The 18,539-nt window shown below is 41.9% G+C and overlaps 1 protein-coding gene across 2 annotated transcripts in view; it reads right to left on the bottom strand.

Annotated features, from left to right (window-relative positions):
* Nucleotides 1–18,539, bottom strand: part of LOC111261531 (BTB/POZ domain-containing protein kctd15) — a 78,682-nt gene that overhangs the window by 35,509 nt on the left and 24,634 nt on the right. Inside the window, exons 2-3 of one of the 2 annotated variants that reach the window (XM_022835100.2) lie at nucleotides 14,272–14,331; nucleotides 2,163–2,306 (exon numbers count right to left, since the gene is read on the bottom strand). In XM_022835100.2, coding sequence (XP_022690835.1) covers nucleotides 2,163–2,306; nucleotides 14,272–14,331 — 204 coding nt within the window. The remainder of the gene's footprint in view (nucleotides 1–2,162; nucleotides 2,307–14,271; nucleotides 14,332–18,539) is intronic. The other variant, XM_022835101.2, reaches the window with a different exon arrangement.

The following is an 18,539-nucleotide window of genomic DNA, read 5'->3' as shown; positions in this document are numbered from 1 at the left end:
TTCGTATCACACACTTACAAGCTCTCTTCGAGATGAGCGTGTACCGTGCGGTGCGGCTGTATTAGGTTCTGCTAGCCCATTTGGCTCAGCTCTGTGACCGTTGCAACGGTTACTCCCTTCGCGGTCGTCCTTTTATATACTTTGCCCTTGTCGACCCGGCAAGCTCAAATAATACAGCTACGTGCAACCTTCTAGATAATGAAAGAGATAACAGAATAGAATAAAGTCGAAAAGGAAGAAAATCGAGATCGAGAGAAGCCGCATCGAATGAAAAAGAAGAAACCCAAGCGAAAAATGAAAGACGATAAGCTGGACAAGCAGTTGGATGAATTCGCGCATCCGTAGCGTTGGCAACACGAGCCGCCACCGAGTCTATGATTCACTGTCGGCTATCAGTCGACGCAGGATCGTGGAAATCAGGATGAGCTTTGATGATTGTGACGCTGGCGGCAAAGATGGTGTACTATTGTGCGTTTCGTTCAGGTGTCCTTCCTATTTCTAAACTGCTTGTCAGGTTAGACACCGTTCAGCTGTCACGGCTGAATTCAGATCTTCTTCGACAGTCACTTCGGAAACATGAATTCGTCTTATTCTAGCAACCATCGTTCTCGGTTTGTTTGTTTCAAAGGAAGCTAGAATCGTGGTTGCAAAGGCGACTGGCATCATCGAAGTGGCATCGTTTTGACAAATCCATCGTAAACGTCGTAACTGTCTTTAAATAATTTCTTGTAACTTTTTCTTTCACCGTCCTCTTTCCTTTGCTCGCGCCCACTTGTATTTACGGTTTTTATACAACTAGGTTCTTCTGGCTTTTATCTCTGAATCTATTTCCCTTCCCTTTTTTGTTTTGATAGCAAATGTCAATGATTTGATTTTTGGTCGTCTTTGTTGCTGTCACGCAGCTTGTGGTCGTCTTATATAGTATAATAAATAGGGCAGACACGGGTAGCGCGTGTGGATAAGCGAGTCCATCGGTCTATTCTCTCAAGTGGCCGACCACTGGCCGCTCCGATTCGGAGTACGAGTCGATGCCAATTACTTCGGGCCGCACACCATAAAGAAGAAGACAACTTTGAACGTTGTCAGCGTTAGATGCGTCTGTCCTAATCTTGCGCAGTCGACCTTAGCGGCGACTGTAACGGAGCGTAAAGCTACTGGATTGGCGGGCACTATCAGCTGACAACGAAAGGCCGACTGGTGGGTTTCGTCTCGTCTATATTTCGCCATGACGCTCCAGCCGCTTCGTAAGAGCATCGTGCGCATGCAGTGGGGGCGGACCCATAGGATTAGCTTTGGGACACATGCTCCTGCGTAACAAAAAAATAACCGCTAGGAGGGTCTGACCACAGGACATCCGATAGCAATAAGTAATAGAAGAAAAACTGAATCGAACAAATGTAAATCATAGGCGAAAGGAAGATGCTGACAAAACCTTTACGCTGAGGAAAAGCCGTTTAAGATGCAGATACATTACTTATCCCAATACTCGGCCAAGTATATTTGACAAATTCTCCAATTTGAGACCAAGGTTTACGACCAACGCGCAAGGACGGCATTGTTCTTTATATATATATATGTGTGTTAGATTGGATAGCATCTACGATGCGCCCTTCTGACTTCCAAACCTTTTTGGTGTCGATAATCTGTGAATTTTTTGAGTGCGCCGCAGATTTTCCGTAAGGAAACACAATCTTAGTATATTAATCAGCACTATCATGGCTGAAATGATTATTCGGTCTAGTAAATAAAAAATTAATTTGCAGACAGGAGTTCATCGCAGGATAAGTTTTTCAAGTCTATTTATATATAAAAATAATATTTTGAGTGAGCTTACGGCTCTTATAATAAATTGACGTAGTTCTCCTTGCTACAGGTACAGCATAAATATGCACCGATCATCAGACGCTTCGAAGATAGAATCTATTGGGCCAAATAAAAAACAAAACTCTAAAAAGTCAGCATTTGAATACGCGTTCTTTCAACTGTGCCGTTATTTTATGGAAGTTTCCATTAAGACCACGGCTTGCATGTCTCAGCTTCATTGAAAGTAGGTTGGCAAAGATATTAACTGTCAGTGTTCTATAGAGATACTCTAAAAACAGCAAATGCTACCATCGAGGTCAGCAGATGTAGAACCGTGAAAAACCGGTTTCTTGTGTTACCTGGAAGGGTCAGGAGGCGAAGCCGTTGCGGCGGCAGCCATGGCCGCCGTTACAGCTGCTGCCGAGGCCGTGGCGGATCTTCGGAGCGCTTTCCGCGCAGGAAAATCTCCTGAGGTCTCCTTGGACAGATCGTGCGTAGATGAGCTGCAAGCAAAAAGAACGTGCGACATATCACACAATCATTATACGCAAACATCAATAGTATCTCTTATAGGATTATTATCGTTGCAAAAATCCGCACTATTTATGATCAAATCCAGCGTCTCCCTAACTTAACCAGGTAAAACTTGTAGATGGTTGGCTATGGCGGAGAACAAAACCTCACTCAGTTTTCATTAATCTTTGCGTGACACGCCGATCGGAAAGCCTTTGCGAGACAAACATTCATTATACAACAATCCGATCCAATCGAGACTTCTGTTAGAACGATAGGAGATTCGTATTTAAACTATTAAGTGTTGTTTGTTACTGCACTTTGTCGTGGACGACGGCCACCTAGACTGTCACTCAAGCCCATAAAATTATATCCATAAAAATAAACGGTATAACAATGACAATAACCACATACGCTAATTTATGTATTGGGCTTTAGCCCATTTACGGGATTCTTGTAGTACTAACATGGCCATTTTATGTGCGAATACTGTGGCGGCAGTTAATGTCAATTATATATTGCGGTAAAGATAAACGACGGCGCAATTTTTCTTGCAGGGACTATCCTCATTGTCACTCATTGTGATTCTGAACCCCCGAATTACCGATTGATCTTTTGAATCAGTTAAGCGGCTCACGACTCGGATCTTTGGTTGCCGGCCATTTCGTTACCTTCGGCGCTGAATATTATCATTTCGTTCGATTTCAATTATAGCAAGCTGTGTGGCGCAACTGGTCTTACAAACAAAAAAAATCTCTATATTCAGCTGAGTGATCATATCCTAGCTCTCATTTTCCGTACCTCCTAGATGCTACACGAGAAACCATTCCTCTGCATCACCCCGTTAACCCGTTCGTCGAAAGACGATCCCAACTTGATGCCAAGATAGCTAGCGGTAGTTAATTATTTTGATCGGCTACAAACGTCTTATCGAAACAATAGGACAAGTTGACCTGATACCTATAGGTTAATCAGACTTCTACTTCTTGTTGTTTTTGCCATCCCTTGGCCCTGTGCATTTACTTCTTCGCGCTAACAAAAACGTCGCACGAGTTCGTCGACTCGGACTGCGCACCTATAAAATACTACAAATGATTTTGAAGACAGATCTAATTCATACTTTTCCCAGGTCTAATTGACATCCTTTCTCTCCTGAAATGATATCTCCTTGGGTAACATAAGGTGTCCAAGTTTTATGATCAAATAGCGATGAAATTTCGATCCGACTGCTTCGCTCAGCGTACTCAGATCCACCTCCACTGACGACGGTTGTAATCGTTTCGGCTATATAATACTCGCTCATTTAACTTCGATTTTGTCAAGCCGTCATCTAATTAGCGAAGTACTTCTAGGCAACTGCTTCTATTTGTGGGGAGTTCCGAGTGTTTCTGTCCTCTGTTCAGAGGTTGCTGGCTCTGCTTGTCCACTCTTATGCCGCTGCTAATGTCGGCTGCCAGAAAAAACAAGCGAAATACTGTCTTTCATCTGCTTTGCTCTTTCAGACCAAGTGCTCGTCATTGCATACGTTAGGGGCGTAGGCTAAACCCCCTGAAGTTAATCTTCATTTACTTTTTAGCAATTCCTTTTTCGTTCGGCAAAGGGGATTCAGCCGGGAACCATTACCAGCACCGTATAAATAATCGCCATTATTTGTAGCCTCACAGCTTACCCCCTCTGTTTCGTGGTTTTTGCATCCTTTCTGCTGCTACATGTGCAATCATAATAATAATGAAGCAACAGTCCGCTGTAGTTTTTTTTTATTCCACTCTACGCTACTCGACCAGTTTCACCCCTATTCGAAATTTGTGATGTTGCTGTCTATCAAAATCATCATGCGTTGATTATCTTCGTTGTCTGTTGCGGCAGGGTCTGCATCTTCAGCAATGTCGTCAATGGCGCCACCGGCAGCATCAGCACCATCAAAACCACAATCATCATTGCAATCATTATCAGCATCGTCGGCCCTGTCCCCCCAAAAAAACAATGATATTTGCAACAGCAGCGGCGTCACTGTGTATTTGTATGTGCAGTTGTGGTGTTTCGGGCAGACGCAGCCTCAGGCGATGTACGCGAACGACCGCCAGACAGGCACGCATCTAATGTTGCACTCCACGAGTGAATTAACGAGGGAAGGATGGACAGATGAACACACAAGAAATGAAGCTGGCCAAATCAAGCCAGGCCGCGCGACGATGACGCTATGTTACCGGCGCGAAACATTTGAATCTTTCGCCCTATTAATCAACTCCTCAACTCAATTTGGCTCTTCGAGGGTCTCTCGGCGCTAAATACACATTCGTTACTGTTACACGAGGTGGCGTAGCAGTAGAAGTCAAAACCTGGCATAGCATTAAAGTCCCGTTTCTTTTACAGGTGATGAATAGGTCACGACAAGATAATTGTTGACGTCGATCAGTAGTCGCTCATCTTTCCGTCGTTTTCCGCGTCTGTGCGCTGAAGCATTACTCACGCGTTGTAGGTGTTCTGAATCTCGGGCAAAATAACTAGTGGCGTTCGCCGATAGAAAACCGCAATGAGGATCGGTGAATAAGTGTCGCCCCATAGAGTCCGGAAATATTTCGTCTAAAAAGAAAAACAGATCCTGTTTGATTTTCCGCCGCCTTCGATAAAATTGCATTAGAAATCAACTCATCCACATCCTGTAACGTTCGATCTGTAGAAAAAATAGGACTCTACTTTTGTCTATCTGCCTACTTTTTTTATCATGTGTTTCACTTGCATTATTGGGGTGTTTACTATAAACAACAAAGAATGAATACGACTACATATTGAACGTTTAACAGCGACCACATTTGAGTGTCTCAAATTGTAACTTCTCTAAGTTTCCCTTGCGTGTCTTTAGAGACTGTTAGTTGATTCGTAGTTGGCTGCATAAGAATCCACATCTGTGGGCGACACGTTGAACCGAACGCCTCTGTCCTGTTCACTTGTCCTTCTATAATTTTATCATTGGCAAGACAAGCACTCAACAATCAGCTAATTAACTGTAATTAACAGTATTATCTACATCTATCGTCTCACTCCCAGGACGAGCAAAGGCTCTGTTCATCAACCATCGTCCAGTAAAAACAAATGCTACTCCTGACAATGTTATACAATGAAAAAAAAAAAACTTTCGATTAGTTTTAATAATGATTCAATTCGTTGTTGTTGTTGTTTATTGTTGTTGTCGCTATTATTGTTTCTGCTTTTGCTGTCGTCTATTGTATTATTATATACTGTATCATTAAATTTCGATAAAAGCAGTCCTACAGCTCGCTATACATTGGCCTTTTTTCGGGTACGGCTTGTTTCGTTTATCTGGAAATGCTCTTCTACCGGATCTGAATTATATTGATCCCAATCGGCTTTGCCTCTTTCTAGAGATACGTTATGCTGCCGTCGTTGTTGTGTCACCAGTTGAGTGACATTCGGAATGACGACTGAGCCATGTCAGAACGACATTAGTACCCCCCCCCCCCCCCCATTTTATTTGCTCAAAGGACTTTATTAAACCTTGACAATGGCAGCCGGCAGTAACCACTATGGTTGTCTCGTAGTTACGCAACACCCACATCACGACATAGTGTTACGACAGCCAGAGAGAAGGCGGGGGGTGCAAAGTGCCCAAGGGCTTAAATGGTCGGCTTGAATTCACCGGTTTAACAGATGCTCCCATACTTGCCACACACATCACACATCGCCTATATATATATATATATATATATGATTCACACGTGGCAAGTACGCACATACATTTATAGCAGGGCTGTTACAATCCGTTTTTAGTCGGTTATCAATCATCAGCAGATTTTAAGCACATATTTGTTCGGTCAGATGGCAGATGCTGGTTACCGAGTGCGGAGGCGCAATTGCCAATTAAATCGTACAGACAGAGTCAGCATGGAACGAGGTGAAGGATGGCCATAACTAATCGAAGCGCTGGTTGAAAAGAGATCAGAACGAGACCATCAGAGGAACCGTTCACATATGAATATGGCGTTGACGGAATCAGAGTAATACAACAGCGACGGTGACACTCATCATTTCCGATCTGTTGATATGTTGCGGCAATAGAAAGGCGTTCGTACAGACTGTTTCTGTATGGCACCAAAGTGTATAAGTAAAGGGGTCAAATTAATGATACGAGCAAAACACCTCAACAAACACTTTTCCATAGTTTCGTTTCTGTTAGCTGTTGCCGTGTCGGCGCTATGAAAACTTGTCTGTGCTGATTACCGAAACCCATGTGACAATTAGAATTATAGCTGCTATTATCATTGCCGGCATGTCAATGCCTGGCTGATTGTACGCGTAACGACTGCCTCGGGTATTCATCTGATTACTTAGAATAACGAAGCCTATAAGACAAACAAAAAAAAGACAAGCACCAAAATAGAAGTTGACAGCTTTATGCGTGGGTACATAGTATCACATACAAACTCTTGCCAGAGCGATCTGACAGAACGACTATCTGCTCGTCTGTCTGAATGACTATCTGCAATGTGGCAGGTGGTCCAATATCTATCGCTCAGAGCATGCCCTATGCGATCCGTAAAGGCTCTCGGGAAAGACGCAGTTTTCCTATCGTAGTCATCTTACTATCCTGATACTATTCTCAGCATACGTTTAGATTTCCGCTTGCGATCTTTCGGGAGCGCATACTACTGTATATAGATGTACGCAGAGAAGTCACCTATCCGGCGACTCTTTGTCGAATGGCTTTTAATACCAAACGTGTTTGTGTGTTAGGCTTTTGTTTGCAGAACATGCACGAAACTGACCAGAAGGCCGAAATATCCCAGTCATTCGCAGTCGACCTCAGTGTGTACTTTTTTTTTTTTGTGTCGTTTGGTCACTGTCACCAGAACCCTTATAGTGGGCTACGAACCAAATCTTTTTCCACCTGTCTCGATAGAAGCTCTAAGTTAGATATGACAAAACGTGCTGTTCGATGCACTTCGTTCGTTCACGTTTGGCGATCTCAACCTTCATTTCATAACGATAGCAGTGATAAGACAATCTTTTGTATAGATTTTATCGCAGATTCCTCTTGCGTATGAATTATCGCAAAAGTCCTATCTTGCTATCTGCCATTCTCTCTATAACTCTTATCCTTTTTCGGCAATCTATTGAGGAGATGGCGTTCGCTCTAGGCCCACTGGTGCAGTTACTCGATCAGATTCCCGTACTCTCTGTATGCATCTCGTTGCAATTTCGCTAGCGGATGGACGATCTGCGTTGCTATTTAAGCGTCGCTGATGCCCCGGGGTTTGCCCGCGGGTCAGATGCGGCGGTAGTAGCTGCTGGCCAAACGAAACTTGCTATGCAGTTCGTCGCCGCTGCCTCAAGCCGGAGCTGAAGCTGGCGGGCGCACAATTGGCCACTAGTACCGAGGAAACAAGTTACAAAACATCTAGTGCGCCGCCCCTATCGACTATTTCGCTTGAATGTTAGCTGGAGGCAATAGATTCATCGACAACGGCCTCGGCCCGATTTCGGAGCTCGCAGCAAAATACGATACCTTACTCAGAAAGTCTGAACGACTCGAGATCTCACCGACAAAGTCACCAGACGTTTCTGAATTTGATTACAAAAATCGGCGATATACATTGAGAGATAAAGTCGTGACCAGCCAGTTACATAGAATTGCCATTTAAGCACTTCACAGCAAAAAGGCGTATACAATGAGAATTATGTTAGTGATCTCTATAGTTGATTTTTTTTTTTTGCGGAAATAATAGTTCGAACTTGGCATATATTTTTACGAGCTAATTACACGATTTGATAATTCTTACCAGTTGGAAATGAAGGCAACTATTATTAACAAGAACGAACGGAATGGGCATCTCACTTCTCTGGCTATAATTTCAAAAAGCGCCAAAGTAACTTATATTAATTTATTGAATTGATCGCGTTCCACTATCCAGTAATTATTCTCATAGCTAGTTCTAGCCTCACGTAAGTGACTTGTGTTTTATTTGATTAGGGAACAGTATTTGTAGTGGGCTCAAAGTTCAAAGTTAAAGTTAATGTGAACTATAAAAAAATGTACGCCATCCATGATAGTCTGATAATTTTAGGAATATATCCTCTTCGTATAGCGATAACGTTCACGCAATTAACACCCTTCAGGCCACATGGATCGTAGCTCGAATTAGTGGTCTGTGCCTCTTTCACATGCCTTCCACCAGTCCAGTTGATTAAGATTGAATGAACCGTTCAGTACCGCCTTAGGCCCTATGCTACGTTTCTGAGTTTCTCGCTTCGAACTCGTCGACGCGGACGGATGTCAGAGTTTGCATTCTGCGCTGATCTTTTGCCGGCAAAACGAGTAATTACGATCAATTGCCTATCAAACGGACACATACGCAGGCCAAAACGTCGCTTAATACCACGCAACAACTGTAACAGCAGGAACAATTACAGAGATAATAGTAATAATAACAACGCGGACAAACGGCAGGACTAACCGGCGATAGTCAGGGGTTCGAACACGCGTTCCCAAAAACGCGGACTAGGAGAGATCAGGCCGCATTACAAATTACATGCCCACAATTGCTATAACGAAGAAGTGAAAAATCTTAATTCTGTGTATGCTTTTGTACGTTTGTATGTGCGTCGGCACATAGAGTCTAGGTACTTTTGGAACACGAATTGCAAGACATACATAATGAACTTATAAATTAGCATCCTCCTAGAAGTATAACTTTCGACCAGTACTATCCATTAGTTGCTGCTAGGTTTACGTATTCAATAAACTGTTTTACCACTTAGGGTGTATAAGTTAGGGCGAGTTTGCTCTAGCAGACTTGTTCAATTATACACATTCCGCAGGTCAGGTACCTATTTGGACGTTGTTTATATGTATATCTACTGATATCACTTGAACCGTCGCAAGGCTAAGTATACTGAAGTATCGAAGAAGAAGAAAAAAGGAAAGAAATAGCAATATATTCCGATCAGTCATTGTCAGATTCTTACGGCTTCTTCGAATCGTTGCTCATTTGAATTTCTCGAAGATTGTTCAGATAATTAATCACTGACAAATCGGAAAAGAAAGCAAACAGTTCAGGCCCCAGATACGAATACAGATGGCAAAAAATTATAGATGAACGACCATTGCAGAGCTAGAGCAAATTTAGCTCCTGAACAGGTCCTTTCATCGACCATTATTACTGCGACAACTGCTGGCCTTAATTAGAGTAACAAAACAGCTTTCAGTTGGTAGACGACGAAGGAATTTTTGGATACAATAAGCGTTGTAGCATATCGGAGGTTTAATGAAAATGACGAAAGTAGCGGATAACAAAAGACGCAGCGTTCTTATAATAATGGGGGTTAATCATGGCCGCCAATAAGTCGCAGTCCGTCAGCTGTCAAGTGCACAAGTGACCCAATTAAATAAACGGACGTTTGGGAGGACCTCACCCAGAACCTGAACCCACTCGTACACGGGCACTTACGTTAAGACCGATCGCTAAGCACATCGGCAGGATGTCGGGTCGACATCAAAACAAATACGATTTTGCTACTGTTGGACTTATTATTTGTACCTGATGAGGATACCTCGACGGCGCCGGCTATCTAATTCGTCATATCATTTAACACCAATATCAATAGCAAATAATAATAGAACTTATAAAAAGTTGCCGTTACATTAAGGCTTGACTTCAGTGTTTTTCGGACACATCTCGAAATACATGGTGCTGATTCGATGACGTCCTGGGCGACAGCATCGATATTGGAGTCCTCTATGTTTCGAGCTTCATGTCCGGTGTCGCCGTTAAGCATAATATCAGAAGGCTGCTCCTAGCACGAACAAGGCGTGCCTACGGCTTGGTTCGAACCTCGACGACAACGTGACTCTAAGATTAGGACGTAAATAAGTTACCCACTAAAGTGTTGCGGGGACATTACTACTGAAAGCTGCAGCAAAGCAAAAACAACGTCTGCCATTGCGGTCTAAGGGAAGGGGGTAATCTGGATTCTGCGTGTCGCTCTTGTCAGCGGGTAATTTTAAGATAATTATTGTTAACATGAGTAGATTAGATAAAGGATTCCATTTTGTATTCCTATCCAACAGATTTATGCGGTTTATTCAAATAAACTTTTGAAAAGAAAAAAAATGAGACTACTGATCTGCTCCCCCATTTGTAAAGGCTTTTTTTTTGGAATAGAAAATTGTGGCATTTCTGTTATCTAGAGAAGATAAAGTAGTTTCAGCTATTAGATGTGGTCCACTGTTGTCCTTCAAAGGCCGTCATGTTACAAAGTATCTTTTAACATTTCTTCCTGACACGCTTACTTATCATTGTTTCAAAAGGTGAAGACCCGAGAGACTAAATCAATATCTCCATGTATATGAGATGCTTGCTACAAAGTAGAAATTCTTTTTATGACGTTGCCGTTAAAACAACGAACTATTTATTATATAAACCGATCAGTTAGTGGATTGTCACAGCCAGAGATCTATACTGGGTAGACGTTGCTACGTCTGCTAGTTACAGACAATTACGTCGGTCACAAACAGTAACATAGATGAATTGAAGTCAATCTTTTCGCGCTTGTATCGATCCTACTGGAAAAATACTTGCGGCCAATGAGAGACGACCTGAGATCAGCAAGAGCAGTTGATACACAGTTTTGAAAGTAAAAAAAAAAGGCTGATTCGTTTGAAAAGGCCGGTGAGGTGAAATGTGTCTACGATCAGCAAATTAAATGTGGCGGGCTGGATGCCAGCTATTGCCTACGCGGAGCGAACGCCACACTCAGGTGGACGTTTGGCGATTCTGCATCGTCGTCCACTGGATCATCCGATGGCAACAGTCGCCGTTTCTTCATATCCGCTCCCTGTCAAGGCGACATATCTGGTAAAAGATTCTATTTCATCACTGTGTTACCCACAAGGAAAAAGGTGTGGCCGCATTCACTAGCAAGCGGATATAGCTACGACTTTAAATGTGAGGTAAACGTTACCGCATCGTCGCATAAACTTCGTACTATCATCGATCGAACGCTGATCACACACTTGAAGGTAAACATGGCCGCTCGTTTCGAGCGGTACGCCTAGAATCTATTACCGTATCAAACTGTGCGTGGTAAAGCAAGCGATTACAGCCTCATCGCAGAAACAACGGCGGCCTAACAGCAATACGAACAGTAACTTCGGTGAAGATTTTCAATCTCGATAACAGACCACTCTTTGGCAGAATGCAAATGAAGCACGGAGACGCGAGGTTAGACTATCCCAGACTATTCAATATTCTACAACCAATATCTTCTAAATAGTGGAGCATCGAGCCACTGAGAGACGAGCTTTAGGCCACGTACCACATCGTTTATCGAGATGACAATACCCAAAAACAAATACTACATTAAAACGAGCATCGAACAGCGGATACAACAAGTTAATTTCGGTACCCGTGAGTAAACATCTGCCTGTAATGTCTAAATAAAACACCAAATATTTTGCTAAGAATAAAACTGAAACGAAAAAAAAAAAAGGGGGCTTGCAGCTAGGATAATGGCTTTGATGGGGGCAGTCGTCGCAATCGTTATATAATTATTTCTAATGATTTTCCTTATCTAGAACAAAAAGTCGTACACGGTGTAACACTCGAGTACAACTAACGTAACTAGAAATTCACATTAACTAGTAAAAACTCAAGTGATGACTAATCCAGAGAAAGAGTTTATCTATTCAGATTTATAATAATTAAGGAAACAACAATCTAACTACTGTCATTCCGATAAAAAAACAACGTCTTGTGAATTAGGGCACAACACATAAGTTTAATGGCAATTAAATTGTATGTTGCAGGAATTAAATATTGGCCCTATATGTGTGGGAAGGCTAGCTGAAAAATGCGCTTGAACACAAGTTTTCGTAAAGAGAAGACAGGACCGGGTCCGGGTAGCGGGACTGGAGTTAAAATGTTTTGAGGCATTCTTGCCAATTAAGAACTAAGAAAAGTTTAGTTAAAAGGGAAAGAGAACTTTGGCAACTTGTTTGACCCTAGTTACACACGCGGTGGCTCCGGCGAGTTTCGGTCGAAATCGCGTGATGTTTGTGCCCGCATTTAGGCAAGGGTTTTATCAAACGTTTTAGACACAAGTCTTGGCCAGTTTAGTGACAGGCTCATTATAAATATAAGAATCATACAAGCAGGATATGTAATGGGACAAAAATACAACTATGCTTTACTTTTTTAGAGTATTTGGTGAATAATTAGTGTCTAGCGACGACGACAACAACAAAATTAAGTCCAGCCGATCACCATGAGGAACTTCGTACTTCATTCACGGAACATCTAGGTATCCACCCGTAAAGTTCGCTCAGCTATAAAACGTCGTTCCGGCAGCCACTTGATGTAAAACTCAAAGCGTATTTATATATATCTAAATAAAAGTTTCGGAAAATTTGCGGACGCTACGTTTTGGTGAAATATCTATGAGCGGATAAAGTCGAAAGATTTACACAAGTCCACCATAGTTTTAGTAGAATTCTTGCTCGTATTTATAGCTTTACGTAGCGCATCAGGGTATTGCATCATAGGCAGCATCACATCATACTGCTTACCGAAGCCATATTGATTCTGCCCAAATATACAAGATTCGGCCAGGAATGAGAGAAGAACCCGTTCGAGTACTTCACAAAGTGGCTGGGAGATCGCTATTGAGCGCCCGGTACTATAGGCCTGCTCGCTAGCTATACCTTAAGTGGACAGATACTATACAATACTCTTAACAGGGATCAAAAAATATGCTTTTTTTTTTTTAATACAAAAGTTGATCAAAGCATTTGGCGAAATAGAACAAGCGGAACTTTACGGTATATAGGCAGATAGGCTTCTGATCATGGGAAAAACAATTGGCCTCCTCTATCTAGATAGAATATTTCCACTTGTCTAAAGATGCAGTATGCGATCAAGGACCTAGAAACGATGGCGTATGAACATTTTATACGCGCTTTCACTAATTAAGCCGACGTAAATAACAACGTCAATGGAAAAGTAACCACCGAATGCTTGCGAGCGCATTGCGGGTATTACCCACAAGGGAAGCAATGGAACAGAGAAGAGGCGTGTCTACTGAATCTGTTGTTAACCACAGATTATGGGTATTACCATTTAGCCAATATATCTGATGGCATTTGTCTGAAATGGGTACGTGGACGATCTCTATTGAGCGCAATCGTTTTTAATGTTTTATATACGTCAATGTGTGTCCGTTCGCGCTAATCCATAAACAGCATTTTTCATAATATATTCCAGTATCTCAAGTTGCACACAGCTGAACTGAAATATTTCTGGTTCAGCAGATGAGTAAAAGTTAAGTTTATTGGATTAAACAGGTTTTTCTTTTTTTTTTTTTTTAATAACATCTCTCCTACAAACGCGGTAAGTACCATAAATGATTGTTGTGATCCCTATTGCATCTAGCCGATGCGCCAACCGTTTTCGTAAACTCGACGAAACACTATTCAACTTACCACAATGGGAATCGTTTGGGAAAAATACGCAAATTCCCATAACAAACATTAGACTGGCATTAAGTCTTTAACCGTAGTAGTGGTGGACATCCGCAGCGTGACAATTTTGGTTAGAATGATTCATCCGTGGACGAAGCCTATTATCGACTCTGTAACAGGCCAAGTGTACGGGTACAACGTTTCACAGGGTAAACTTATTTTCGGATGTTCTAAAATTAGTTATTTGGTAAAAAAAAAAAAGACGCAGGTTTGAGATAACGGAACCTTCAATTGAACTTTCATGTTATGAACAAAGCTCGCCGCTAGTTGTCGCTAACCCGTTGAAATAAGATCATCTTGCCTTCCGCATCATTTTCTCTTTCTATCTGATGATTTAAAATGAATCCAGGAGATCGTCAAATATCGAAATGGCTAAAAATGTTGCTACCTTACGCCCGTCTCATAATTGTGCAAAATACTACCTGTCAAGTCTAGCTAGATGTACAAGGAGTGCAGCGCTAGTGGTGATGAGTGATGGGCTCCTGTAATACATAGACAGACGAATACAATAAACAAAATCAGCATCTGGACACAGAAAGAGAGATAAATTGCAGAAACAATCTATTCTTTTTCTGCTAATTTCATGATGAGTGCCTACTTCAAAGGCGACCTACTCAATCAGTAATAGCAGCACCAACAGAGCTAGCAAAAGAACAGGCCATGGTAGCTGAGACGGGCTGGTATCAGTCAGTTGTTAATACTTCGCTATTAAACCTAGAGGTAGTGATGGCGTCGGCAAACGTCATAGATTCGTTTCTAGAGTTGTCGCGTTCAACAGCCGTTCGCCGGTCTTCAGTCTCGTTGCTTGACTTGCCGAATTCTTTGATACCCGAACCCTCATGGCGATAACACTAGCAAACCGTTACTTCCTTCTGGCCAGGGTCTCGTGCGTAGAATGCGACGTACACTTTGTTAAAGGGTGCGTCATTGAGATGAATATCGCAAACGTGCAGGCCCGCTCCAGCCTCGTGACTCTACCATTTCACTGTCCAATTGCCAAAGCGTTGACTCTGTGAGTTTCGTGATTGTTTCCCTTGTGGAATGGCTGCTTACTAACGTTGCAACTCGAAGCGTGGTGCTCGTGAAGACCTTTGGCAAACGCTCAATGGCAATTGCCGTCCAGTTGTACGACGCAAGCAATATAAATCGAGCCATATACTTGTTGTTGCTGCTGCTGTTGTTTTGAAGCAGCGACAACCTTCCACAGGTAATTTATTACGTCATTGTGTAGTTCTTCAGCGAGCGTGCCTTCCGGAACAATCAATGTGCTTACGTCTCCGATCAGGACACTAATATATTGTAAAACAGTAGCACAATAACGCCAGTCAGATCGTTCTCAGCTCGCTGCATGCAGCCTATTCAATAGCATGGCGTAATCATATGAAGAACGCCAATACATATATATATATATCTGTAGCTATTTAGATTTTGTTGATGGCAGCATGTCACATGAAACGTCTTTATTCACGTTTGTATGGTGTACATATACTGTCTGGAGAGCATCGTACTGCTTTTCGAGTATCCAACTAGATTTCCTTTGAAAATAACTGACAAAACGATATTAGCTAGGTTACCTGACAGGACATCTATGAACGGCGATAAATACGAACGTTCTGGCATAGCTAGTAGAGAAATGAGATGGACTCACTGGATACACAAACGGACCGGTGTCCGTAAGGACGACCCGCATATAGGCCGAAATATTGCACACGTTCGTATAAACTCGATCTGTTATTGTGTGTGTGTGTCCGACACTAGCGTTCCCCTTAAACTTTCGCGCTCTTTTCACACTTGGACACAAGCATTATATCGAAAGGAAAAGCAAGCTACTTTAACCGCCACTTTGCAGGGATGGAGGTCGTCTTTAGCCTCTGTTAGACCGGTAACAAAAACACGGGGCAAGCAGCGAAAAAAATGGCCGCAGTCAATTCAGCCTGAAGCTTTTTGTTTGTTTTTTTCAGACTATTCTATCTTATGTGGACTGTTGTTTGTATCGTCTGTTGTGTTTTTTTGGAGATGAACTCAAGTCAAGTGTTTTGGTTAATTCTGCTTCGTTTAGTTCAATAGAAGCAGCTAGAAGTGACGCTGTATGACAGGGAAGAAGGCCAAATTAATAGTTAGCTCCTGACGCCTTCTGGTTTCCGTCGATTCGTTTTCTCTTCGTTTATACTTTGCTCGCTCATGGTGAGCGATCATTTGAACGTGCCCTTGCGACAAAGGTGTACTCGCTCAGCGTAAACGTCAATTCCGTCACGCTAAGGTGACGCAAACGTTGCCTAGACAACGAGTCGGTCCAAGCGTCGCTTCTATGTATATTTGTAATTCTCTATTCCTATGCGCGGTGATTCTGTGCTACTACCTAAACTAGCACTAAGTAAACGAATCTCCAACGGGATGAATTATCATTTTTTGACGTGAAGCTGTTGCCTTCCTGATACGAGCCTTCAGTGATATGATAAACATGCAACCTTCTAGTTATCATGGGCCAACTACGCGTGTACTGATTAACTCTCACTGTTTTTCCAAAGGATCCAGCATCTGGACTTTTAGCTAAATCTATGTTGGTAAGATAGGTTTCATGAAGCCAAAAATTAGCCGCATTGTACGCTCTCGAGTAATTACAATTTCCTAATGAAGAAGAACGGATGAACTTCAAAGGCGTAACGATGACGTAAACGCCAATTGGCACACTGCTGCTGTTACGCAGTGCATCAAAAACATCTTCACACGCAACAAACGTTAATGGAAAAGGTCCTCCATCTTAAGTTGTGATCAGCCGACGACTCTCGGAGAATATTTGCCCTGCGGTTATAACGCGTCTCAGTCTTGATCGCGAAGTCGCGCTCAATCTAAAGCCAATATTAAATTCAAAAGCCTAAGGGCAACGTGGTACATACATTGTTCTTGTAGGTTATGGAATATATACTGAACAGACATTCATATTTTTATATTGTTTTTATCTAATTGGCCTCGTTAAACTAGCGAATGTACTATGGCGAGAGTTTGAAGGTTTGTGTGTAGACTATTAACGTCAGCCATTGTTACAGTGCCTTCGCAAGGGACGAACCCCGGTTAACCGATGATATATGTTGTCGCAAGCTTCTGGAAAAGATTTCTCTAAACTAAAGCGCAAAACAACAATAGAGAAGACTTAAAGACCATGTAAATGGTGCAAGGCACGATTTCTGATGATCGTGCTATTTCGATGAAGAAATTGGCGGTCGTTGCAAATATAGGCCTGTATCTCGAATTGAATCGTCAAAGTATGGCCAAACGTCTCGCCTTTTGAAGTCTTGTGGGTCTATAAATATCTGGGACGTTCGGTTTGGCGCATCAGCTTAAAATTTAAATCTACTAGATTTTTCGTATCTGACGTGTCCGTCTATTTCGGTTACTACAAAGAGTTACTCGATGTAGTTTTTACATCACTTGGAAGAAGTTTAGATTCAGTAGTTAAATCATAATAAAAATAAGTAATTTTTACTTTTGAAATGTACATATCTCTTGGCGTCTGGAAAGCATTTTGTGGGTGCACCCACCTGAAAATGGGTATCCATTTTCAGGTGGGTGCAGCTTACAATCAAGCGGCCTCAATTTGTTCCGGATGCTTTATGGATTGATTCCGATTAGATACGAACAGCGATCATTACGAAAAAAAAAAAAATCCGTATAACAATGTCTCTATTATTTATTATTGCATAAATGTGTGTATACTAGGACAGAGACTGATAGATATTCGATAAATTTGGCACCATATATATATATACATGTGTCTATTATGTTACTTATTTAGATTATCGACCAAAGTATCGCCGGTTGATAAGAGAGCAATTAGCTGATTGTTCAGAGCAATAGGTGTTTTGGTTTCTGTAACAGTGTCGTGATATCTACCAACTGCAAATCTTGCACGGGATGAATAAATGATGAACGAGCCGTTACATTGTTAGCTGCTGTATACGACACGTAAAAGTCTAGAACCTTTATCGGCCGATGACGGCTGCGTCGTATAGAGACGGCCAAGTAAAAAAAAATATCGTATGTACTATCTGATTCCAGGTTAAAAGCGCGCGTGAGTTACTAAATCACATGATCAAGATACTCATGCAAATCTACAAGCATTTGCACGTATATGTACTTATAATGAATATGCAAAGGACTAGTTGAACGCGAACTGTCAAAATTCTACTCGTTAGACGTGGGCTATTTCGTGGTAGCATTGAAGTTGGAAATAACGAATGCAGCAGAGGCCTACACCCAACTTTCAGGCCCAAGTCGATGTCTTTCTGTAAGGTAGTTTCAACCTGGCCACATTAAAAAAAAAACCTATAGTGTTTCTTACTACTTAAAACCCCATTAACTTGTTAGCGATTGCTTGTCCCTCAGTAATTATCTATGTATACAAATGTATCGGGTGTCCGAAAACTAACCACGAACCAAATGAAGGAGATGAAGCAACCTATTCCTTTGATTGTAACTCTTTTAAGGTACCAAATCTATGCTCTTTTTAAGCTCATCAGGATCACACGGGACCACGGAGTCTGGACAAAGTAAAAACACCTATCTCATATAACATCAGGTGTTATTTTGTGCTAGCTTACACAAACGTATATTTTTACTAACAGGATGCTTATTCCTAAACACAAAATTCATCGTTTATTCTACATGTGTGTTTAACAAGCTCTATTGATAA

This window comes from Varroa jacobsoni, unplaced genomic scaffold (genome assembly GCF_002532875.2).
Source record: "Varroa jacobsoni isolate VJ856 unplaced genomic scaffold, vjacob_1.0 scaffold_565, whole genome shotgun sequence".
In the NCBI taxonomy this organism is placed as follows: Eukaryota; Metazoa; Arthropoda; class Arachnida; order Mesostigmata; family Varroidae; genus Varroa; species Varroa jacobsoni.
The sequence above is the reverse complement of the archived record's forward strand: the minus strand, read 5'-3'. Positions and strand labels throughout refer to the sequence as shown.